The sequence below is a fragment of the Microcebus murinus genome, chromosome 19, assembly GCF_040939455.1.
Source record: "Microcebus murinus isolate Inina chromosome 19, M.murinus_Inina_mat1.0, whole genome shotgun sequence".
Lineage (NCBI taxonomy): Eukaryota > Metazoa > Chordata > Mammalia > Primates > Cheirogaleidae > Microcebus > Microcebus murinus.
The window spans coordinates 27284558-27310104 of record NC_134122.1 but is presented as its reverse complement, the minus strand read 5'-3'; the positions used below and the strand labels follow the sequence as shown (position 1 = coordinate 27310104).

Genomic DNA, 25547 nt, shown 5'->3' with positions numbered 1-25547 from the left:
ATTTGGCTGAATTTGGAGGTTAGGCACATTATGATGTGTCTCCCACCAGCTTTCTGGCTTCACTACCCTGTAAGAGCCCCACCCTCAAGCCCCTTTCCATGCTTTGCTCTTCCTAACACATGTTTTCTCATTTTACACCTTTGTCCCTGTGAAGGTAGGTGCCATTATGTTCCCATTGCCTAGAAATCCCTCCCTGCATCAACCTGTTGAATTCAATCTTTGAGGTCAAATGTTTCCTCCTCCACCTGCCCCAAGCAGACCAGCCTCTTTTCTGGTCTCACCCACCTGTGGTATCCGTGCCTTGCACATCCTCATGCATGTGGGTGTGTAACACAGTGCCTGGCACACACTGAGTGCTCAAGAAATGACTAGACTTTTTGATCAGACACCTGTCCTCTCTGTTGGTTTTCTGAGTGGGAGTTTCTACTAATGGTGGGATGTGTGGTTGTCATTAGGTCCTTTGACTTAGGAAGGGATAAAAGCATTTTGCTTACCTTGGCTCTCATTGCCCTCTCAGCTTCCAGTTCTTCCTCCAGCTCTTCAATTCGGGCCTAGAGGACACATAGGAGACAGATAAGGGAGATTCGTCTCTCCTAAGAAAAGTTACAAAGTCACCCTCTTGGCCTTTTAGAATAGAAAATAGGGACAGGAGCTTATGATGGCCACGGTCAAAGGCGGAGAGAAGCAGGTCCCAGAGAACACGTGCAAAGGCCCTGAGGTGGAGGGAGCCTGGCATGTGTGAGACTCAGCAAGGAGCCTGCATGGCTGGACAGAGTGGTGGTGGAACAGGAAGTGATGAGATCAGGGAGGAGCAGACATTAGATGGAGGAGGGCCTCGTAATCACTGTGAAGAGTTTGGATCTGACCCTGCATGAGGTAAACACAAGTTGATCTCCAAGGACTCTGTGGCAGTCTTGTTTCTCAGGAAACCCTAGCAGCCAATCAGCTGCTGTGAACTAAGGGTGCAGAGAAGTGCATTTCAAAAGGAGATTATTGGCTTCTCAGTCCTGGACATACCTGGTGTTCCTTTAGTTTCCGCTGCAGTGTGGAGTTCAGAGACTGCTCATCCTCATATTGAGAATTGATAGAATTTATTTCCATATCCCTCCTACAAGGAAAGGTTTGGTCTCCTGAGGAAAGGCTCTGAGGGTGGCCCAGCGAGCTGGTGAGGAAACGATGCCTGGGCTGCCAGAGGAGGCCTTGGACCTGCCATAACCCACCCTCTCCCAGACCCTGGCCTCTGGGGTGACACCCATGGAACAGCACACCCCAGAATCTTCTCCATGGGCTTTTTGTCACTCACACATTCATTCCTTCACACATTTACTGTTTTGGGCTCCAGGTACACATCAGTGAACAAATGGGACAGCAGTCACTGCTCTGGTGCAGCTTACATCCCAGGGGCTCCAGAAACATGTATGCTTTGCCTTTTAGGAAAAACTTTTCCTCCAAAAACTTTCCACAAAAGGCTCTATCTCCTTCAGATGTGTGAGCTCCACATTCAAGGAGCCACATGTGAGAACTAAGATGCCAGAGGCTGAGCAGATGAAGACAGGCAGAGTCGCACATGTTATCTGTGTGTGCCACAGAAGAAATGTGCCAAGATACAGATCTAGCTGCATACACTCCTCATCAAGGTCTCTAGTGGGGTTTTTTTTGTTTGTTTTGTTTTTGAGACAGAGTCTCACTCTGTTGCTCAGGCTAGAGTGCCGTGGCATCAGCCTTGCTCACAGCAACCTCAACTCTTAGGCTCAAGTGATCTTCCTGCCTCAGCCTCCCAAGTAGCTGGGACTACAGGCATGTGCCACCATGCCCGACTAATTTTTTCTTTATATTTTAGTTGGCCAATTAATTTCTTTCTATTTTTAGTAGAGACGGGGTCTCGCTATTGCTCAGGCTGGTTTCAAACTCCTGACCTTGAGCCTCCTGACCTCCTGCCTCAGCCTCCCAGAGTGCTAGGATTACAATAGGTGTGAGCCACCATGCCTGGCCAAGGTCTCTAGTGTTTTAAAACTGCCTTTGCCAGAGTGATATTGATAAAATACACCATCAACTCCTTGTTACCCCTGAGAGACCAGTTCATAGGTTTCTATGAAGTCTCCCTGCCCTGCTTAGGCCTCAGCGTTCCAGGTGCTCGTTTCCTTCTCAGCTCCCACCAGGCACTGCTCTGTATCCTCCATGCCAGGCATAGGTCTGGCACACAACAGGTACTCAGGACACACATTATTGTATGTGAAGCCCACAGCACCTAGCACCGGGCACCATCCAGGCAGCTCCAGCTATTGCTAACATGGTGACAGACAAAATGAACAATGACGCAGGCGTACTTTTTCACCACCTCCTCAAGATCCAGCTTGGAGTGCAACATCTCATTGAGCTTGTCAATGGTCATCTTCAAGTCACCCTCAGCTTTCCGGCGAGCCTTTTCCACCTCTGCCCAGATTTTCTTTTCCTGCTTCCAGTTATCCTCCAGCTACAGCAACAAGAAAAGAGACGGTATAGAGGAGGGGAGTCTGGGGGCAGAAGGCAAGAAGGAAGCAGACTGGGCCTGGTCCCTCACCTGTGGCATCAGAAAGGCCCTCACACTTCAGGTCATGTGTCAGTCTAGGTCCCATAACTTATCTGAGCACACTGTGCCCAAGAATGGACCTGGCCCTTGAGTTATAGAAATGGCCCCAGCAACGAGTATTACCTCGTGGATCTGGGTGCTCAGTTTGCTGTTGTTCTTGGTCAGATGGTTCACCTTGTCCTCCTCAGCTTGCAGGTCATCCAGGGTTTTCTGGAAGGAAAGATACACACGTGTGTCCTAGGCACTGCAGGGGAAGCTGAATAGGCCTGGTCCTCAGTCATAACTTCTGAGCTGTGCAGCCCCCAAGCTTTGGGAGGTTGAGTTGACTTCAGTGAGTAGTTACTGAGCACCTGCTCCTGTGTGCTGGCTGGGGCCAGGGCAGACAGACCCGAGCACCCATTACGGGGTCATTTGGAAGCTCTGTTTCTCCAGTGGGCATATCAGAAATCTTTCTTTTTCTTTTTCTTTTTAGCTAGCTCTTACAAATCAGGCATATTGGAAATCTGTGGGGTGCTTCTGGCTGTCACAGTGACTGGTGGGCCCACTGATGTTTAGTGAGTGACTCCAAGGATGCTGGATATCCCACCTTGCTCTGGACAATCCAGCACCATGGTGACTAATTCTGCAGTCCACATGCCTGATGTCCCACCCATGCATTCATGTAAGTGAAACAACCATTTATGCTCTTCTGAACCTAGAACCCAGCACCACTTTACAAGTAGCTCAACATTCTTTTTCATTTAGTATGCACTACATTTTACGAGAATGATCTACCATGAAAACTGAGACATTTGTTATTATTCAAAATTTCCCCAAGGGTTATTCACTGTTTTGTAAAATCGCATCCCCAACAACAGCCACACCCTCCTGTGCTGTCTCCTAGTCCATCTGCCTGAGCTTGTTTCTACATGCTGACAACTGCTATTTATTCTAAATTGCCTTTCATCCATTTCTCGTTTATATCAAAGGGCATGCTATTGATTTTTTGAAGTTATGTATTATTTATAATTTTTACTTTGGGATAATAAGAGGGCCTTGCAAAATACATTTGATTCTCATTATTTGTGGATTCCCTACTGTTGATTCACTTACTCACTAAAAGATATTTGTAATCCCAAATTAATAATCATGGTGCTTTCATGGTCATTGGCAAATATGTACATGGTAGGGAAAATTTTGAGTCACCCGATATACACATTCCCAGCTGAGTTTGAATAAGGTGATGCTCTGCCTTCTTGTTTCAGCTCTGAAATATAAATGTCATTTTTATGCTCTACTTAATGCCATGTTTTTTACTTTTATCTTTTGTTTTGTTTTGTTTTTTATTGATAATTTTGCTATTTAAAGTGGCCCCTAAGCATATTCCTGAAGTGCCTTCTAGTGTTCCTAAGCATGAGAAGGCTATAGTGATCCTTACTACAAAAATATATGTTAGATAAGCTTTGTTTAGGCATGAGTTATAGTGCTACTAGCCGTGAGTTCAAAGTTAATGAATCAACATTTTATATCAAATAAGGTGTCTTTCAACAGAACACACGTAAAACAAAGTATTATGTTGATCGTAATTGTATATATTATGAATTAATTGGTTGACAAAAATGTTATGGCCAGAGGCATGTAGGAACCTAACTCTGTGTTTCCCCTAAGAGCAATGGTTGGTATTTGCTAATTCAGTATTTGTTAATTCAGTGTTTGTGGCAACTTTACAGAACAATTTTACAGAACTACTGTGCATAACAAGAACTGACTGTATTTATTGTAAAAGGAGGCCTTGGGTCTGATATGATTGAGAATCACAGCCTAAAGGAGGCAGTTCCAGAGGCAGTGGAGAAAGGAGATCAGGGGACATGCTGTGGATTCATGATGTCAGCAAACACAGGGATGAGTGTCAGCTCTCAGCTTTGACCTGTTCTTTGTACCTGTGTCACTAGAGGTCAGCGCTGGCAGCTGGTCAGAGCTAGCTCTGCATTCAGAAGCCTGAGCCATAAAAGCAGCCCTGGGAAAGTAGGGTGGGTCTCCTCATGACCTCACGAGCTTGTGGCTGTTGTTGCCATGGTGCATTAGGGTCCACTGGGCTTTGGAGCTTACGGGGCACTTCCATACACCCCACAGCATACTTACCACTCTGGTGACCATACCTCCCAATGTGCCTGGGCACAACCTGACTCATAAGTATTAACAGCTCCCTGTTTCATCCTCAAAACTGTCCTACTTTATAAGATAAATTATATGGTTGTCCTACTTATAACACACCTGGAAGGAAGGCATCAAGATGTGACCACACCTACTTCACTGATGAGGGAATTGAGATTTAGGGAGATTCCTTGACTTCCCTAAGGCCCCCAGTTGAGGGGCAGCAAGGCCAGGATATGAACACCAGGCTCCAGTCTCCACACACAAAACACATTGTTCAAAGCTCCACCTGCTCTGCCAAGGGGAGATACAGGGAAACCTACCTGGTGCAGCTCTTCCAGGGCCCTCTTCTCCTTCTGGAGCTTGGCAATGGAGTCTTCACGGAGCAAGAGGTCCCCACTCAGGGTGCAGACCTTGTGATCCAGGGCCTGGAAACCCAGGTGAGGAGAGAGATGGGTCCTTAAGACTGGAAACAGCCTCCATAAGGAGGAGAGGGGGGTCCTAAGCTTGGCGGCACCCTAGAGTTTCCTGGGAGTTTAAGAAATGCCAGCGCCCAGGGCATATCCCGGACAAACCAAGTCAGAATCTTACAAGTGTTGGGGAGCAGTGGGAACCACTAGTTTAGGGCGTTCTTGCAAAAAACATGGTTCCCAGACATCAGCAGTGGCATCACCTGGGAGTGTGCTAGAAACACAGACCCTTGGGCCCTGCCAGTCCAGAGTCTGCACCTTGTCGGTATCCCCGGTCGTTTGTGTGCATAGCAAAGTTGGAGAAGCACAGGTTTAGGCAGAAGCCACCTTACCCTGCTCGTGAGCTCTACCCACCTGTGACGGCAGGAAGGGGCCAGGGCTTCCCCAGGGAGCTGCTCAGAGGGAAGCAACTGCTTATTTGTCAGAAATCCAACAGCTAAAGGTGATCCCTTCTCCATGACAGTAACAGCTCTCAGTCACCTTAGTCAGCTGCTCTGTCCAGCAGAATTTTCTGCAGTAATGGACATGTTCTCTGCCTGTGGCACTTAATACACGTGGCTCTGAGCACTCAGAATGTGGCTAGTGCAACTAAGGAGCTGCATTTTAAATTTTATTGCATTAATTGAAATTAAAATAGCCCCACGTGGCCAGTGGCTGAGGCACTGGGCATCACCACGGTGGAGGCTCCTGATGTCCTTGAAGGTGAACAGGCAGGGGTGCCCTGGCCTGAGAGGAGCGTGATAGGACCCAGGCAGTCCTCACCTGCTTCTCCTTCTCTGTCTTAGCCAGCGTGGTTTCAAGGCCCTCCAAGTCCCTCTTCAGGTCACTCAGCTCCCCCTCTAGCCTGTGCTTGGCAGCACTCAGTGAGGCTGCTGTGCCCTCTTCCTCCTCCAGCCACTCCCGCATGTCTGCGATGGAGCTCTCCAGCTCCATCTTGGTCTTCATCATTTGGGTCAGGCGTTCCTCTGCATCCATCAGGTTCTCTTGCTCCTGTTGGAAGAAAGAGCCCCAGTCAAAGGCAGGTACCAGGTACCTGCGAGGGATCCACACACCATCACCAAGACGGTGGACAAGCCTAGGGCTGATAATCCCTGAAAAATGTGTCTTTGGGTAGACAAGAGGGTGGGCTATCTCTAAGTTCCTTTTACAATGTGTGTGACAAAACATAGTATAGTGTAGGAGGGTGGTCTGGGATCAGCAGCCACAGCAACATCACTTGGACACAAACCTGAGACCTGCTGTCTGACTCTGCATCACCCTAGATGAACAGCTTCACCTTAAGGTGTTGGCAGGTTGTCTACCTACCTTGACCAAGTCTCTAAATGTCTGCCAACTGGGTTTTCTACCCTGTACAAGACATATGAAAACTGGGTGTTTTATGGGGTGGTTGTGAGGGTCAAATCAGAGAAGAGACAGGATAAGCTTTGGGAGCCAAAAGGATGCCAGCAGCAGATGCACCACAGGGCATTTAGTCACCACCCTACAGAAACTGTCATTTATTCTTCCCTGCCGTGTTTCCCCTTGGTTTTTTGTTTGTTTTGTTTTGTTTTTTGTTTTGAGACCAAATGTTGCTCTGTTGCCCAAGCGAGAGTGCCATGGCATCAGCCTACCTCACAGCAACCTCAAAGTCCTGGGCTCAAGCAATCCTTCTGCCTCAGCCTCCCGAGAAGCTGTGCCTCCTGAGTACAGGCGTGTGCCACCATGCCCTGCTAATTTTATATATATATATTTTAGTTGTCCAGATAATTTCTTTCACTCTTGCTCAGGTCTCACTCTTGCTCAGGTTGGTCTCAAACTCCTGACCTTGAGTGATCCTCTTGCCTTGGCCTCCCAGAGTGCAAGGATTACAGGCATGAGCCACCACACCTGGCCATGTTTCCCCTTGATAGGTGAGGAAAAGGAGGTACAGGGAGGATAAGTTGCCAAGTTCACAGGGCAGAGCTGAGCTCTGACTCCAGGGGGTGCTCTTTCCGACACATCTCCCGGCCATCCCTGGACTTTCCCCACAGGTGGGGCCTGTGGCTGTGTGCCCGCCCCGTGGTGATGTGCAAATAAGAATATGATGGAGACTTTTTGGTGGTTGGGTCAAGGGTGACATGGTAATGAAGGGAAAGTGAAGGCTGGGGAATTTCCCCGTGGTCCAGAGGGACATGGCTTTTTAGAAGAGCTCACCCTTCCTCCCTGCCCACCAGGGCCTCCAAGCCTCCCGCCCTTCTCCCCGAGGACCCCACGTACAGCCTGCAGCTGGATGGTGAGGTCATTCTTCTCCTGGCTGAGTGTGGCCATCTTCTCCTCCATTTCCTTGACCTTATTGAGCAGCTCCTGGGTCTTGGCCATGGTACTCCTCAGCTCCACTTCCTTGACTTTCATCTCCTCCTCTTGCTGAGCCACATTCAGGAGTGGCTTGACCTGGGCGATGAGCAATACCAAAGAGTGTTAGGAGGGTGGATTTGCCAGGGGGATAGATGGTGGGCTGTGAAGTGTCTGCTCAGGTTTGACCTCACAGCAGCATGGTGGTGGGAAGCAGCTCTTGCTGCAGCTCTGCAGGCCTAGTCTCTCCACAGGTGCCATCTCTAAGGCTGAGCTCCTTGCCTTAAAGCATCCCTTGCAGCCCTAGCCTCAACAGAGAAGGTCTGCCATCACTCAGGACCAATTCTTAGGATGCTCTTTAATCCCAGTAGATGCAGAGTTAGTTGTTTCTCAGCATCTAGGGTAAAACAGCAAAATACCCAGGCCAGCTGTGTGGCTTATGATGTTATGTAGCATTTTACTAAAATTCAGTTCTCTACCTGAAAAATAAGAGAAATCATCATGAGGTTTAAAGGGATGGAACACACAACGACACTTCTATAGATGAAAGATTCTTTCATCACTGTGGTCTCACTCAGCCTTGGCCTCCACAAACACAAAAAATAGGGATATCAGCTTTAGCAGCTTCTCAGGGGCATTGAGAGAACACAGAAAAATGATGTTGGAGGCAGCTTTGGGCACAGCAGAGGGACAACGCAAGTGCCACACTCTTACGGTGACAGAAACGGCTGTGGCACAGCAGGAAGGACCAAAGATGGAATGCTTACATCTGTTCTGTACATTGTGTGTACACCAGGAGCCCTGGTGAAATGCACAGCTTTGGGTTCCCTTCCCTTTCTTCCTTACTGATTTTTCCCTCTTCTTTGTCTCTCTCTTTCTGTCTCTCTGTGTTTTTCTCTCTGTTTCTGTCTCTGTCTCTCTTGTTTTTCAATCTTTTACCCTCTCTGTCTCTGTTTCTGCCTCTGTCACCCTCTCTGACACCCTCTGTGTCTTTCTCTCTCATGCTGTGTCTCTAGCTCTTTTTGTCTGTCTCTCTGTTGCTCTGTCTCTCCCTCTTTCTATTTCTATCTCTGATTCTCTCTCTGTCCCTCTCATTTTCTCCCCGCTCCCCTTCTTTCACCTTCTCTGCAACATGAAGCCCCAACTCTCACCGTGGCCTTGCAAGCCTTCCACAGTGCAGCCCCTGTTCGCTCTACGCTTGCTCAGCTGGTACTTCCTGCCTCTGGCCGTGCCCCTGTTGCCCCCATGTTGTAGGGCTGGCCTTCTTTGCCATTCAGCAGAGCGCAGTCGCTCCTGTTCTGCACTCCCAGCATCCATCTGGACCTCTCGATGCGTTTGGCACTTCTCAGTCTGCATCAGAGTGCCAGGGTCTGCTAGATCCCATCACCTACATTCCTCTGCCTTGTGTCTGCAAGCCCCTTAAAGATCTCCCTCTGCCCTCTCAGGTCTCTACAATACTGAGTGGAGCCTGCAGAACAGGACCTCTGGGAAAATTTCCTGAGTCAAAGGGTACGTTTCCAAGGAGGGCAAATGCCATGGACTTGGATTTGGGAGGAGGCGCATGTCTCTTAGAAGATAACATATAAATTTTGATCATTGCCAGCCTGGCCGTTGGGGATCTGGGATGTCACAGTGGCAAAGTTTGCAAGAAGCACCACAGCTTGCAGCTGTGTAACACATTTTATTCAGTGGATACCTGCTGTAGGTGTTTTCTTCCACTGATCCATCCTCTCTGGCTTTGTTAAATAAGGTCAGAGCCTTGTTAAAAAGCCAAGAGGAAAAGTTTTGGTTTTTATTTCACTAATTAGAACAGGACCTTGCTCTGTGACATCTAATTAGTAAAGAGCAGAGAAGTTTACATCTCTTGCCACTGCGTCCTGCACAGAAAGAATCTTAAAGGCTGTTGGTCTGGGTCTTCCCAAAGTGTAACTCATATACGGGGGGGGGGGGGGGGGGACTGGTGAGATGCCTTCAAGTGTTACATAGAAACCCTTTGATGTGAGTTGTTACATAGTTACTATAATAGACAATTTTAAAAATGAAAAAGAGCTCATCAAATCCACAATTTCGTGCATAACATTTGCTTGGGATGAGATTAAAGCAGGTAAGGATATTAAGATTTCTTTTAAAATAAAATTTTCAAAATGAAAAATGGTGAATTGATGTAAAGAAGCTCAGTCACAGGACACATGGTAAAAGCCAGGCAGTACTGGCAATAACTGGCCTTTGAGAGCGGCTTGTCCAGATTCCTCTCTGGTCTCAGTCCCTCCAGGGGACTGGCCTGCCTGCGATACCTTTGGGGATGCAGGACTTACTGTCCCTCCCTTTCCATTTGTGGTCAGCACTGATTGTTAGTGAGTTCTTTCCTACTGGGAATGGAAAGAAGCTTCTTTGTGAGCTATGAAGGACTCGGGGCCACCCAAGATGACTCAGAGCCTGTTCCCACCCCCCGCGTGGCTGCCCCAAACAACACTGTCCTGTTTCTTGAACACAGCTGCCCGTGTCTAACCTCCCTCCTCTGGTGCCCAGGGGCATGTTCCCTCTTACTGGTGACCCCAGCCCTGGCATGACTGGACTCCCACGCAGTGGGATGGCTCATGGCCTCTTGCATCGGCTGAGGGTGGCCTGCCTGCTCGGGGTATCTGCAGCCACTCCAGCTGGCTGACCCACACTGCCCTCACTGCCATCTTGGAAGAACCTGGAAAATGAAAGGTCAGATCCCATATTTCTTGAGGTCCCTCAAGCTTTGAGGCCAAGGACTCACTGAAGGAGCTGAAAATACCTCAGTAAGCCCAAGGGCAGGGATCAGTAGCCAAGCCTACTCTTTTTGGTGGGACTGTATGGCTCTATCCTTTTTTTATTTTTTTCACTCCATATGTCCCTTCACTCTCTCCATCTTAAGTGGATATTATTTTGAGGGATGAGATGGAAGGTTGAAAGACACACCATGATTTTTCTCTGGGGGGAATTAGCCCCTGTCTGGAAGGAGGCTAGACTCCTTCCACTCCAAGGCACCCTCATTTTCACACTGTTCTTATATCCCTCCCCCCCCCCCCCCCCGCCCCACCTCCATCCAGGACCAGGGCCCCCCAGTCCACAGGCAGTAGCAGTCCTGGCCCTTCAGCCCTCACCTTATTGTAGAGCTTCCACCAGCCCCAGAAACGTAGCTGAAGGAACTTGCACACATTCCGCTGAATGACTTTCAGGCCAATTCTGCAAAAAGAATTGGGATTGCATGGGTTAAAATGAAGGTGTCTGGACCTGGCTTCTCTGGGGAGGGGCTGGGCAGGGAATGGAAGCCAGTAGATGTACTTGGTGCAGACACAAAAATACTTTATCAGGACCCTACGTTGCCCATGTGGTCTGGGGCAGCAAGACTCAGGCTGGAGTCAGAGCCCAGCAGTGGGTTAAGGGAACAAAGATGGAAGCCAGTGCAACCAGGTCCCTCCCAGATGGCTGAGACAGACCAATCATATACTCCTGCATTTTCCCTCCTTCCGCTCCTTCACCAGAAATCACCCATTAGTCTCTAAATCCTAGATCTGTGCAGTCTCTGGAATCTGCCCCTTTCTTGTCCCCTGTAGCTTCATTCAAATGTCATTTACTGAAGACCCTACCATGCACAGAGGCCCTGGGCTGGATCTGGCCAACATCCCTCGCGTCAGCCCCTAACTGGTGTCCCTGCCTTCAGTCCAGGGTCTTGGATGGCCTGCTAGTGGGTAGCAGGTATTCAAATTCTACAACCACAAAGAGCCAGAGGCAACCACAGGTCATCTGGGATGGACACACCAATTTTTAAGTTACTGTGTTAGGGAAATGGCTGAAAACATGATTCTAAGGAATTTATTTTTTTATTTTTATTTTTTATTTTTTATTTTTTTTTGAGACAGAGTCTCGCTTTGTTGTCCAGGCTAGAGTGAGTGCCGTGGCGTCAGCCTAGCTCACAGCAACCTCAAACTCCTGGGCTCAGGCGATCCTCCTGCCTCAGCCTCCCGAGTAGCTGGGACTACAGGCATGCGCCACCATGCCTGGCTAATTTTTTTATATACATATCAGTTGGCCAATTAAGTTCTTTCTATTTATAGTAGAGACGGGGTCTCGCTCTTGCTCAGGCTGGTTTTGAACTCCTGACCTTGAGCAATCCACCCGCCTCGGCCTCCCAGAGAGCTAGGATTACAGGCGTGAGCCACCGCGCTCGGCCGATGATAAGGAATTTAGAGCGAGAAATCCTGGGTTCTAATCCTGAATCTGCATGAAGCTGGTCTGGTTCTTTAACCCCTCTGACCTCAGTTTCTATATCTGTAAAATGGGTGTGCTGGCCCTGCCACATCTCTCTCACAGCATGATCACATGTACTGAGTAAGGGGAAGGCTGTGAAAGTAAATTGAAACTGTAAAGAAAAGGGTTTATATTAGCTGGTCCCTATAAGGGATTGAATTGTGTCCTCCAAAAAGATACTTTGAAGTCTTAACCCCCAGTACCTGTGAATATGACCTTATTTGGAAATACAGTCATTTCAGATGGAATTAGTTAAGATGAGGTCATACTGGGGTGGGGTGAGCTCTAATCCTATATGATGGGTTCCTTATAGAAAGAGGAAAGATGATGTAAAGACACAGACATGTGGGAAGAACATGTGTGAAGACAGAGGCAGGGATTTGAGTGCTGCATCCACAAGCAGAGGGACAATTGGGGCGACCTGTGCTGGCAGTGCCAAGAAAGAATCCTCTCCTAGAGGCTTTGGCTGGGGCACAACCCTACCAACCCCCTAATTTTGGACTTCTGGCCTCCAGCTGTGAGAGGATAAATTCCTGTTGTTTTAAGCCATCCAGTGTGTGGAATTTGGTTATGACAGCCCTAGCAGACTGATATAGGCCCCACACACAGTCTCTGGGCCAGCAAAGACATTGATGTCCACCCCGCCCTCACTACATGGTGTGGCTAATGGAGCTGGCCCTTGTGTGTGTGGCATATGTGTGGCGTCAGCAGTCCTTTCCTGTTGGTGTTTGTGAGTGCTACCTTCGTTCCAGCATCTTCTTAAACTCGACCCTCATGAGGAAACCCCGGAGCCGACACTGCAGCATCGTCATGATCTTGGCCAGACGCTCGTCCCGCATGTCCTCGAGCTTGGCCAGGATGCCTACACGGAAGAACACCTGTGGGAAAGAGGTACCCCTCTGAAGAAAGCCCAGCTGTCACCCAATGGCAGCCACTTGAGGAAGTTTTAAATCAAAGAATCAGAGGGTCAGAAGGGTCCTTAAAAGTTAAGGGACCTGGTCTGGTGCTGACGCCTGGGGCCAAAAGGAAACAGCTGACCCCAGCCTGGATACCTCCAGCAGCAGGGCACCCACTGACAGCCTTAGCCTCAAGCTCCTCTCACTAGGGTGCACCCCGGATCTGCCTAGCACCACGCAGGACTCCAGCCCTGGCCTTGCACTTACTAGCTGGCTCACCTTGGATACATCTCCTCACATCTCTGAGCCTCAGTTTCTTATCTGTGAAATGGGGATGCCCATCCCTCTCTCAGAGGGTTATTGTAAGGATTAAATGAGATAATTGGTGGAAAAGTTCTGTGAAGTTCTAAGTGAAATGTGGTAGACCATCATAGTCCTTATATCATGGTGATTGCCCTGCATGGCCAGGGTGGCAGGGGGTTTGGGTAGGGGTGGTTAACTTTCTCAGAAGATGGAATTTACCATGCTACATATTTTCAGCTTCAAGCTGGGGTGTGAGGGGGACTCACCCCAGGAAAGCAAGGCTGGCTTTGCAATGAGTGTTAGAAAGAGCTGGAAACATCCAGCCTCAGGGAAATGCAAATTAAGGTCCCAAGATATCATTTACCCTTCCCCACACTTGTAACATTTCTAACTTCTGATAAAACAAGTGTTGGCACAGGTGTGGAACAAGGGGAGGGCGAATTGGCACAAGAATTTTGGAAAATGGGTTGACATTCCCTCATCAAGTTGGACATTTGTTACCTGCAACAGGCAGCCGTCTTCCCATATATCTCAGCCTGGGCTGCTTGCTACACCTGCCTGAAGGGCTTTTGAAAAATGCAAATGCATGGGCATAAGGAATTTCAAACAATTTCTGGGGCGGGGCTCAGGCACTAGAGTTTTTAAAATCTCCCCACATGATTTTAATGTACAGCCAAGGTTGAGGACTTTGTTCTAGAGAAACTCCAACATAGGACCATGGGCAAGGATGCTCATGGCAGCACTGCAATATGGTGTGGCTATGACAATGAATGAGTATCACGTACCAACAAGGACAACCTTAGAAACAGAATTAAGCGATGAAAGCATGTCATTGAAAAATGCCACAGAAGAGTGTTAAGTATGATATTTCCATGAAACTCAAAACCAAGCAAAACCTGGGATTGTATACACATGTGATAAAACTGATTTTTAAAAGGTAAGGGAATGGTTAACATAATTATTTAGGACAAGCATTACTGCTGGGGGTGGGGAGGAAGGGGAAGAAAGATGCACAAAGATCATATTCTGGGCTTTTAACTGGGTTTGTGGTTGCTCACTTTATTATTATGTCTCATAATGTAAAATCTTTTTACATGCTTCAGATAGGACATGATAGAAACTTTTAGGATAGAAGGTGCCAGGAGACCTGCATTCTGGCCTCAGCCTGCCTTCAATGAGTTATGTATGTTTCCTTGGTCAAGTCACTCTCCTTTGGGGACCAGAGAGAGTACAACTGCAGAAGCCCCACAACCTCTCAGCTGCTGGAGCCTGTCATTCTGCATGTGGGGGCTGGGAACAGAGCCCCCAGCTGAGTCCTTATGGGGAAAGGATGGAAAAGAATGCTCCTGCCTCCTTGCATTCCCCACTCCCTGCAAGAAAAACCTCCCAAGGAGTTAGATGTTACATCACAAGGTAGAGAAATCAGGCTTCCTTTCATAAAATGTGTCTTGATATTTCAAAATCAATTGGCATTGAGGCTTGGTCTTTGAGGCAAGCCTGTGGGTGGGGGTTGGGGCCCGAGTGAGCCAATACCAAGGACAGGAACACCATTTATAAGCAGAGCCACCCTGATCTTTGTTCTGTCCTTGCTACCAGAGCCTCAGGGAACAAAGCTGTCCCCAGCAACACTAGGCCTTCCCCAGGACCTGCGATGCCTAATGCAACCCTTGAGCAAGAGCAGGATGTGGTGCATTTGCCCAGGTGGTAGCTATGGCAGAGTCTGGAGATACCAGCTCTGGCTTCCAGGCCACGTGCCCAGTAGTGGTGGGCCTTGACACCAACTAGCTCTGTCATGCTTGGTTCTGTGAAGTGGGACATGTCACCTCCACCTTCTTGCCAGGCTTTCTGAAACTTCCCATCTGTCAAGGGTGGGTGGGGCGAGAGGGGGCCTGCTGGTTTCCAAGGTTCTTTCCAGCTCAAGTATTCAATGATTCTGTGACAAAATCTCAAGTCCTTCCTGTAAGTCAATCTAGCTGTACACAGCATGTCTTAATTGCAAAGGAGGCCAAAGCAAACAGTTCTGGCAGGTTCTACAACAGTGTTACAATTCTGCAAATACAGGATATTATAAAGCAAGGAGCTAGGGACTCGTTCTCTTCTCTTTGTGGTATATCCCGAGAGCCTGGAACCATGCCTAGCACATACTCCATAAGCATTTGCCAAGTGACCAGATGTTTTGGAGGAATGTGCACCCCGGGAGTTTTCATACTGGCCCTGCATCACACATGAGACTTTGAGAGAAAAGTGATCTGCCCTAGGCTGCACAGACACTCCTGCCTGCAAAGCCAGTGCTTCTTCTGGGTCACCTGGCTATCATGTTGGGGTGCAGTCTGGTGGTATAGCTGTGGATGAACACCTTGCACCACTTGCCTGGCCAGCCCTTGCAGTCCCAACAGGAAGCTGTAGGACCAGGAAATGAGATAGACACAGGGCATCCCAGGCCCCATGAGTCAGGATCAGGAGGCTGCTCTGAGTCAGCCCCGACTCACCTACCAGCTCAGAGCTGGGGCTCTGGTGCTTCCCTGCCCAGGCCCTGCCTATACATTCTGCAGTGCTGGGTCAGATCCAGGACCTTGATTCTGATGGACTTCTTTATTCTTAGAAACTTAGGGTTCATACAGTACTAAGAAACATTGTACCATTGATTGAGAACCACTCTGTGCTGAGCTGGGTTCTATGCATGTTGCCACTAATCACCCCAAATCCTGTGAGACTAGCATTGTCAGCCCTGATTTTTTAGAAAACTGAGGCTCTCAGTAGCTGAAGGACTTGCCTAAGGCAGGCAGCTAGAGTTACTTGGCCAAGCTGGAGTTCACGCTCTGAAGCCCACCTTCTTGGAACAGGGCTGAGTGGGTGTAGGGAGGGCGTCCCCCCAGAAGACCCTACCTTGGTATGCCCAATTTTGTATTCATTCGTGTCCAGGCCAATGGACCCCAGAAGCAGCTCTGAGGCCTTCTTGTTATCCACGAACCCCTGGGGAATCACGTTAGGGTTCAGGACTTGGTACCTGACAGGAGAGAGACGACTGACAGTCATTGTCATACTCACACTGGCAGCACAGAAAGCACGTTCACACAGTCATTCACGGATTTTTTACATGCTTCAGATAGGACATGATAGAAACTTTTAGAAGGATAGAAGGTGCCAGGAGACCTGCATTCTGGCCTCAGCCTGCCTTCAATGAGTTATGTATGTTTCCTTGGTCAAGTCACTCTCCTTTGGGGACCAGAGAGAGTACAACTGCAGGAGCCCCACAACCTCTCAGCTGCTGGAGCCTGTCATTCTGCATGTGGGGGCTGGGAACAGAGCCCCCAGCTGAGTCCCTATGGGGAAAGGATGGAAAAGAATGCTCCTGCCTCCTTGCATTCCCCACCCCCTGCAAGAAAAACCTCCCAAGGAGTTAGATGTTACATCACAAGGTAGAGAAATCAGGCTTCCTTTCATAAAATGTGTCTTGATATTTCAAAATCAATTGGCATTGAGGGCTTCAAGACAGGGATGCCCAAAGTAGGCAGAGAGATGAGATCCACAGGAGGCTTTGGGGCAAGGGTTACAGCTTGGGAGTGAATGCTGGTATAGGTTGGGGGTTCTGGGAGGAGGTGTTCCTAGAAATTAAGAAACCCAAATCCTTTCCTTCCTGGCAGAGCTTAGAGTAGAGAAAAGGGCACTGGCCCAGGCAGAGAAGAATGGCTTCTTTTCCTGGGCTGTCAGTAGCCCCCTTTGTGATCTTGGACAAGTCCTTCCCCATTTAGGGATTTCAGAGGTCCTTGAACAAGGTGACCACCAGTGATCTTTCCTGATCCATCAATCTGTGGTTCTGTGTTCTAGGAAGTAGGGCAGTAGGAGAAGATCATCTCTAAGTTAGGAGTCTTAATTTAGTTCTCCTAGAAGCAGACCCTGAGACAAGTGCAAGTGGTTTATTTGGGAGGTGGCAGAGTTGGGAAGTGAGTAGAAAGCCAATTAAATGCACATTATCAAGGCAGTTATGACAGTGGGGGAGCCCTGGGAGCAATGGTGGGAGAATTTATACCGTGGAAATTGGCAAATATTACCAATCAGGGCTGCTTTTTTTTTTTTTTTTTTTTTTTTTTTTAGCCTGGAGAACCTGGTTAAACATTCACCAGCACACTGCTGTCTGAGAGCAAGTATAGAAGATGGTCTTGGAGTTAGCCCACCAGATGGGTGAGGGAGCAGAAGTATTTACATATCAACTCTCCTCAGTCACTGATGGAGGGCTACTCTGGGGAAGGTGTTAATTCCTGGGACTCTCAGCCTGCAGGGAAGGGGTAGCCTGTATCCAGTAGCCAAAGAAATGCAGGTTCTGGCAGTTGAAAATTGGGCCAGCATATACTAAGGCAGTGACAGTGAGGAGGTATTGACAGGACACCATAGTGCCTGCCACAATGTAACAGGACTTACCAGCTGGCCAACCTCTGGAGGACAGAGGTCAAAGAGACACCACTCACCTTTGTTTGAACTCTGGGTACTGCAGCCTGTTTGGGAAGCCCTTCCTGCAAATACGGATGCCTTCCAGGACACCGTTGCAAGCCAGTTGGTGCATAATCAGGTGAGCATCCACCACACCTGCCAAAGGGGAGGGCACAGGGTAGAGAGTCATTGCCCTGGGGTGGTACAGGCCAGTCTTGGCCAGTGAAGAAGGCTGAACTGAGCATCTCTGTCATTGACCCACATCTTCTGTCACTGACTGGGGGCCTCAGGGCCACTATTTGGCCAATGCCCAAAGGCTCTTCTGAGTGTATTTTCTGGCTGGGTGGGTACCGTCTGCTTTATAACACAGCTAGACCATGATTTTTGGGTGACCCATTGTCAGGGATTCAGTGCCTTGTTTAGCCCCCACCATCCCTGAAAATGCAAGGTGGACTTAATTTGGAACAAACACTAACTTGAAAGTCTCTCAGGACTTCCAACAGGGAGACATGACCCCACAATGTACCTGATTGCTTAAACTCATTGGGAACAATGCAGCGGACAAAATGGGGGGCTGTGCTGTGGAGGGTGGCCATCAGCTTGTTCAGCTGCTCCTAGGGACAAACGACAAAAGAGAGAGTGAGGCCGGGCGCGGTGGCTCACGCCTGTAATCCTAGCTCTCTGGGAGGCCGAGGCGGGCGGATTGCTCGAGGTCAGGAGTTCGAAACCAGCCTGAGCAAGAGTGAGACCCCGTCTCTACTATAAATAGAAAGAAATTAATTGGCCAACTAATATATACAAAAAATTAGCCGGGCATGGTGGCACATGCCTGTAGTCCCAGCTACTTGGGAGGCTGAGGCAGGAGGATCCCTTGAGCCCAGGAGTTTGAGGTTGCTGTGAGCTAGGCTGACGCCACGGCACTCACTCTAGCCTGGGCAACAAATCGAGACTCTGTCTCAAAAAAAAAAAAAAAAGAGAGTGAGTGAAACTTAGCATTGATGTTGCAGGACACCCACACCCAGGAGGTTTTTATTTAGCGTTTAATCAACTAAAACTAAATTAAAATTCAGTGTGCTCAGTTACACCAGCCACTTTTCAGCACTAGCCACATGTGCTTCATGGCTACCATATTGATACTGGACAGCCCAGAAGAGCACATTTCATCATTGCAGATTGTTCAGTCTTTGTTCGTGCAACATCTCCCTGTTCACTGCCCTTTGCAAGGTGTTTCCAGTAATGCCCAAACTTTGTGGAAGTTGTAGCCAGCCCAGAAGACCTGTCACTCTAGGACACACAATATTGGGCACTGATACCACAGTTGGTCATGTGGCACAAGTCCCTTCACTCTCTGGATTTCCATCTACAATGATGGACCTTCTTGATGGTTTTTTCTGCCTAATGATCCTGTGATTCTGTGGCCTCTTCAGAAACAGACTTCTTTAATTAAAGAGGCGATCACTGACAGAGTGATGAAATTATCCTGCCTTCGGCCATGACATGGCAGCCAGACCACCCACTATTGAAAAGGAGGGTTAGGGCACTGGGCTCCAGGTGGCCTCTGGGCAGCCCCTACTCACCCTATAGAAGTTGGAAACTGTTATGAAGGAGGACCCTCTCTTTTGCTTCTTGGTTCCAGCTGAGGGACGGACAAGTACATTTCATGTCAGTACTCAGCCTGGGGACAAACAGCCCCGTAAAGTGCTCTGTGCCAAAACACACGCATTCTCTGGGTTTAAAAAGGCTTATTCTGGGACTGAGGTGGGACCCTCACACCAGGAAAATGAGATCTACCAGGGAGTGGGCAAATGGATGGACTGTGGTGTAATTGTGCTCCCTGGGGACTATACAGTCCTTTGTGATTTAGGTTCTGGTGGGGTGACCAACTGCTCCCATTGCCTGGGGAGGAAGAAGAGCCCCTAGACCATCAGAGAATGTACTTATCGGTGGTAAAATGTTGCTGAGCCCAAGGAGGTTTGCTGTTCCTGCCCCACCGAGCACAGCCTGATTGGGCAGCTTCCACCAGGGCAGTCCCTTATGAACCATGTGCCCTCTATCAGATGACAGGGCCAGGCTAGGCATTTGCCTCAGACGGGAGAGAGGGAAGCAGAGAATAAGCAGAGGGCATTTGGGTGCCAACTTTTAGGAAGTAGCATCCCTCCACCTAGAGGAGATACAGGCCCAGTGAGCTGTTCAGCTGATAGAGGCTCCCAGGTTGTGTCTTCACTCCTCTCTTACAGTTCCATCCACGGCCCACCTCAAGCACTGGCCATTCATGCATTCACTCACTCATTCCACAAGAGTTGAATAAGAGAGTTTTCTTTCCTTTTTTCCATTTTGGCCACTAAAGGGCATCAGCACAGGGAGATGGGATATAACAAGGGTTCGGCCATACCTGGAGCCTCCTCTTCTTTGAAGAGAAGGGCCAGGAGTCCCAGGGACGATTTCTGGAACAAGCCCACCACTGTTTCATTCAGGGGGTCTTTGTTCTTCTCCAGCCAGCCTGTGATGTTGTAGCTCACCTGGAGGGGGCAGATGCCAGTAATTTTGAGGCTCAGCCTCCCCCTTTCAGGTCTCACAGGTAGAACCTCCACCAACAACTCCACCTGCTCTGGGCTCCCAGGACCAACTTTCAGCCCCATCTCCTGGAGCTTCAGTTCTTGTCCTGATGACTTGCCTAGTATCCTGGGGTTAAAGGTCCCATCGTATGCTTTCTTGGGCATTTGCAGTTTGCCTGTCTAAAACAACCCATCTCTGAGCTTTGCCCATAAACCACCCCTCCTGGGGTGTGACCTTTTGTGGACTTGCTCTGCTGACCACACTGAGCCTTCCTGACCCTTGGGTCTTCAACTGCCCAGGCGGGCTTGCTGTCAGCAACTGGCCACAGCTGTGGAATCCTGAGATGCATGAAGAAATCTACAAGGGCTTCTGATCTCTCCTTGTTGGAGAGCATGCATCCCCTCTTATGACACTGTAGGGTCTTTGGCTGGTGGAAGGCGGACTACATCCAGAACTGGGAGCTCCAGATATCCAGGTAATTGGACATCTGCTAATTTCCACTTCTCATTTTGCCATGTAGCCCCAACAGGATGGCTAAGTGGGAGGAGCCTTCAGATCCTTCCATGGAACACAGAGAACCAAGGAAAGTAGATGAGGAGCCACAATCTCTGAGCTTTCCATCTCCTGTGCAACATACAGCAGGTGTCATCTTGGGCCTTATTTTAGGGCCTTCTTGGAAGTTCACAGGTTCCATTTGACTTTGAATAGTCTATTGCTATAAATACAGAGCTCTTCTCAGTCCAGTGTAGGAAGAGGGGATAGAGAGCTGCAATTTGGTCCCAGGTCTGCTGTTTGCTCAAAGTATTGGCCCAGTGCATTTTGTGAGCAGTTGGCGTTGTTATGGTTAATGACTATTAACTCTTGGCACTGATGCCCATTGTAGTTGTGGCTTTCCTGACAACCTAATCCTAAGACTGCTGTTTCCCTGCAGTTAAACCCCCAAAGGATCAACAAACTCTGTTGGTACTAGGCACGTTGGCACTCAGAGAAATATTGAGATCCCAAGGAAACCAAGCACATTCTCATACACTGGCAGAATGAATGTTTTCTCCTCTATTAATTATACAAATAGAACCTGAGTCCTGGCTGCACTTAATTTCCCTCTTCCTCAAGGACTAAATTTGTCATGAGTGAAAATGCTACTTCATAGATGTCACCTTGTTCATTTGGTGGCCACGAGCTGTCAGAAAGACAAGTTATTCAGTTGGGAGTAATTAATGGGCTCATGAAAAAATTTTTTCCTTGTTACAAGTGTTGTCATTGCTGGCCAAGATTGAAGTTCAGCCATTAAACCAAGGGCTGTAGACAATAGTGTGGCCCGGGCAGGTCTGATGGCACCAACTGCAGGCTGCTCCCTAAGGGGCATCCTTCACTGGATTGCTTTGGAATTCTCAGATGGAGAAGTGATGAGGAGGTATGAGCTAGAGCTCATTTCAATTGGCTGATCACCCTGTTATATCTTGGCTGTGGTGGTTGGAAGCAGGTCACCTCTGGAGGGGTGTGTCATTGTGGACCAAGGGGCTCTGAGGCCGGTACTTACAGTGCCTGCATAGTGGATAAGCTCGAAGTGGGCCTCGGGGCCCTTGCCCTTGCCCCCCTTGGGCTTAAGAAAGTTGCTTGACTTGCCCAAGTGGTTGTCATACAGGGCTGCCTTGAATGTGGCATCTGTAGCTTTGGGGAAGACACACTGTTCCTCCAGGACGGAGAAGATGCCCATGGGCTAGGAGGAAAGAGGAGAAGATAGTGTTAGGAGAGGTAGCAGGACCCAAAAGAGATCACACTAGCACTGAGTCCAGGGCCAGTATAAATATGTATCCACATGGCCAGCCAGAAAGCAGAACTCAGACTTTTGGGAGTAGCACCTGGTGCCCCACGGCCTTGTCTTCAAACCCCACAGGCAATTAGACTTGAAAGAAGCTATAATTCAGCCGAGTCCAACAGAAGAGAAGGCTAAGGCCTGAAGGAGCAAGATAGCTCCCCAAATGCTAATCCCACCTAGACAGTGGCCCTGGGCAAGCTTGGTCTTCTGAAACAATGGGAAGTCAATGCCACCTGTGCTTGCTGTTTGTAATTATCTTTGATCTGCTCCTCCCTGCTGACCTTCCAGACTACCCTGAAGCCTTATGCTGTTCTAGGTCTATTCTCACACACAAAAATGGGGAGTTCCCAAATGCTGTTAGTGACAATATGCCCTCTGTCCATGGAGGGCCTGGGTTTTAAAAGAGGACTTCTGGAAGAGGGCGATGTTTAACCCCAAAGCTCAAGAATGAGGAGATTTGGGGCTCTATGACAGCTGGCAGGAAGGTATTTAAGGTACATGGCAATGCAGGACTGTGCACACAGCCTGCTTTTGGAGACGGTACTTTCCTGGGAGGCTGGGCCCACAATGGAGACCCTTGGCTGCTTTGATGACTGATTCTCTAGGACTAGCCCGAGGATGAGCCTCAGAAGCAAGATATATTCTTTCTTTGTTTTATTTTTTAAGTTTTCACATTGAAATAATTTCAGGCTTGCAAAAATAGTGCAAAACCTTCCCATATACCCTTCACCCAGCTTCTCCAAAAATTACTAAAACCACTGTATGTACAATAATGAAACCCAGGAAGCTACCATCCAGACAATGAACAGAGTTTGTTTCAATTTTGTCATCTGCCCTGTTAATGTCCTTTTTCTGTCTTTTTTCTGCATTGAATCAAACAATATATACTCTTGAATTAGATCATTTGCTAAAACATTCCATGTGGTATGATTACAGGTGAAATTATTATGTGGCCCAGGTTAGAACCTGACTGTGCCACTCATAGGCTGTGGGACTTTGGACAAGTGATTTCCCTTCTCTGTACCTCAATGTTCCCATTCATGAAATGGGTATGGTAAAAGCACCCCTTTATAGGGTAGGCTGTGATGGTCCAGTGAGTTGTAGCACACAACAGCCCAACTAATAGGAGTCATTGCGGTCGATGTGGTGTGCGTTTTGCAGAGGGGGAGCTAGAAATCAGACCAATGAAGGTCATCGGGGCTGTTGCCAACTGACCAGAAGCCAAGAGCCACCTCCCTGCATGCCCCAGAGACATGCCTTCCTGAGGCATGTACCATTCAGAGCCCGAGCCCCTCCTTCAAGAAGCAGGTCACCTTTTCCAGGAGGTCAATGCAGGCCTGCAGGTCAAGGCCAAAGTCGATGAAGACCCACTCGATGCCCTCCCTCTTGTACTCTTCCTGCTCCAGCACAAACATGTGGTGGTTGAAGAACTGCTGCAGCTTTCTCATTGGTGAAGTTGATGCACAGTTGCTCAAAGCTGTTGAACTGCGGTGGGGGAACACAGAAAGAAGGGCGTCAGCCCAGGTGAGGAGAAAGCCCCTCCCAGGACGGGGTGAGGAAGCCACACACTTAGTGGAAACTTGTCAAGGGCCCACCAGAATCAGGCACTGCCCTGACTGCCATAGCACTGACCATGCAGGGGACCTGGGAGAAGCAGCTCTCCATTACCCTCCCCTGCAGAGGCATAGAATAGTTTAACACGAGCCCCATGCAGCACAATTTAGGGACCTGAAACCCAGGCAGCCAAACTCTAGCCTCTTGTGGTGAACAGAGATAATTGTGGAAAGAACCATTTTCTTTTAAGTGTGGAAATTGCTTGAAATGCTGTATGGATCTGAGCCATCGTGTGCCGGTGGGTAGTTCTTTTCTCTCTCTCTCTACTTTTTCTCATCCTCATCTATAAGTTTGTCAATTTCCATGGTGTAAATATTTATACCATGGCTAATTTTAAGCTATGAACATGTAAACTGGCTCACAAAATTCCCAAAGTTCCTGAAAATTTAATAATCAGCTGTTGTGAGCCAGTACAGGATGGCTTCGGCACACCACTCATTCCATCCATTAAGTTCACACCATTCTTTATGATTTGGCACCATAGAAATGAAAATGGAATTTTCTCCAAGAATCAGAGATCTAGTGGCAAATCGATTGGTCTGCCCCGGGTCCAAGGTGAGAAACAAGAGAACCGTAGTGCAAAGTCACTTATAAAAGGAGGACAGCCCCACCAAGGCAAAAACCAAACACGAGGCCAGGCACACCTCAAAGATCTCAAAGCCAGCAATGTCCAGCACCCCGATGAAGAACTGCCTCCGCATCTTGGTGTCCAAAGTCTTGTTAATCCTGACCACCAGCCACTTGAACATCTTGTCGTAGATAGCCTTGCCCAGGGCCCCGATGGAGTTGTGGCACTGATCCATGTTCTGGCCTTTTTGCACAAACTCATTGCCCACCTTGACCAGGGGCCTGGTGATGCCCTTCTGGAGTTCACCGGAATTGAGACCCATGAGATGGGCGACTTTGTCAGCCACTGAGCAGGGAGGGAAAATACAGGTGAGGACCAGGAAGATGGTGCCATGCCCAGGAGAAACCTCACACTGCCTACTGTGGTCTGGGGAGGAGGTGACAGGGAGCAGGAGGAGACCCACAACAAAACAAAGATCTGAGGTGGATCCACACTTGCTCAAAGTCAAGTGGCAAATTAGGGTCCAGTCTTGACTCTCTGTCATGCCTCTCTAAGAAGATTGATGTCTGAATGTTCAAGGAACATGCACAGTTTACAGCCACCACGGCACCTGAGAATACCTGGCATGTTTCTGAAATGGCCACAAAGCCCTGAGGTGGGGGGCAGAAAACTCCCACCACTTGCTGCCTTGTGCCTGAACAGCCTCAGCCCAACACCCACCCTCAGTGGTGTCCACTTCAGCTTGCTCCTCTCTGGGCTTCTGCTTGAACTTCATGTTCCCAAAGTGCATGATGCCCCCCGTCAGCTTATAGACACCTATCTTCTCCTCAGCACTGAAGCCCAGCACGTCGAAGGCGTCCTGCAAAGCAACAGGGAGGAGAAGCCATGTGACTCCTGGCTTCTCATCCCACGTGGCAGAGGCCATGGGACTGCCGCTGTGGGGCCACACCAAAGGGCCACTGTGGCAGGTGTGGGCACCAGAGTCAGACACACCCTGGACATGGAGGGGCCATATCAGATTCTCTGCTATCTGGCTATTTTATTTATTTAATCCCTCCAGCCTCTGTTTAGCTATCTATAAGATGGGGATACTAAGTGATTGTCAGGACAGATCAGAATGATGTGTAAAATATTTAGTGTTTGACACACCATAAGTGCTCAGTAAAGGGGGTTATTATTATTACTACCATTGTTATTATTATTAAGGCTTCATGCTAGGTACTGGGAGAGGGGAAGGCAAAAGTAAATCAGGACTCGATTCTGTCATCAGAGAAGAGAGGGCCTAGTACACAAAAAATCTTAATGGAAGTCCCACGTGCTCAGTGTCATAAGAGGGAAGGAGACAGAGAGTGCAGTGGGGAGTGGTAAGGTGGCAGAGTTGCTTCTAGTGGTAAGGTGGCCGGGTTGCAGAGGAGGAACGTTGTATGGAGTTGATGGCCCCTTCCGTCCCTGTGGAATTCTAATTCGATGCTGCAAAGAGAAACTCTGCTTGCTGCAATAGGCTTGGGATAAGCACCAACTGCAACCCCAGAAACCCCCAGGGAAGAATCCAGGCTGTTGTCTGACAGCTCTGGGTGGGACCCCACCCCCACTCTGGTTCCAA

The 25547-nt window shown here is 48.7% G+C and overlaps 1 protein-coding gene across 1 annotated transcript in view; it reads right to left on the bottom strand.

The window, feature by feature from the left end:
• MYH16 (myosin heavy chain 16) overlaps nucleotides 1-25547 on the bottom strand; it is a 57290-nt gene that overhangs the window by 18996 nt on the left and 12747 nt on the right. Inside the window, 19 exon segments of the mRNA XM_075994846.1 lie at nucleotides 495-551; nucleotides 1018-1108; nucleotides 2328-2473; nucleotides 2693-2779; nucleotides 5026-5130; nucleotides 5935-6162; nucleotides 7408-7581; nucleotides 10614-10695; nucleotides 12502-12638; nucleotides 15846-15966; nucleotides 17426-17543; nucleotides 17914-18001; nucleotides 18965-19023; nucleotides 19780-19906; nucleotides 21484-21663; nucleotides 23076-23204; nucleotides 23206-23247; nucleotides 24021-24289; nucleotides 24665-24801. Coding sequence (XP_075850961.1) covers nucleotides 495-551; nucleotides 1018-1108; nucleotides 2328-2473; nucleotides 2693-2779; nucleotides 5026-5130; nucleotides 5935-6162; nucleotides 7408-7581; nucleotides 10614-10695; nucleotides 12502-12638; nucleotides 15846-15966; nucleotides 17426-17543; nucleotides 17914-18001; nucleotides 18965-19023; nucleotides 19780-19906; nucleotides 21484-21663; nucleotides 23076-23204; nucleotides 23206-23247; nucleotides 24021-24289; nucleotides 24665-24801 — 2377 coding nt within the window.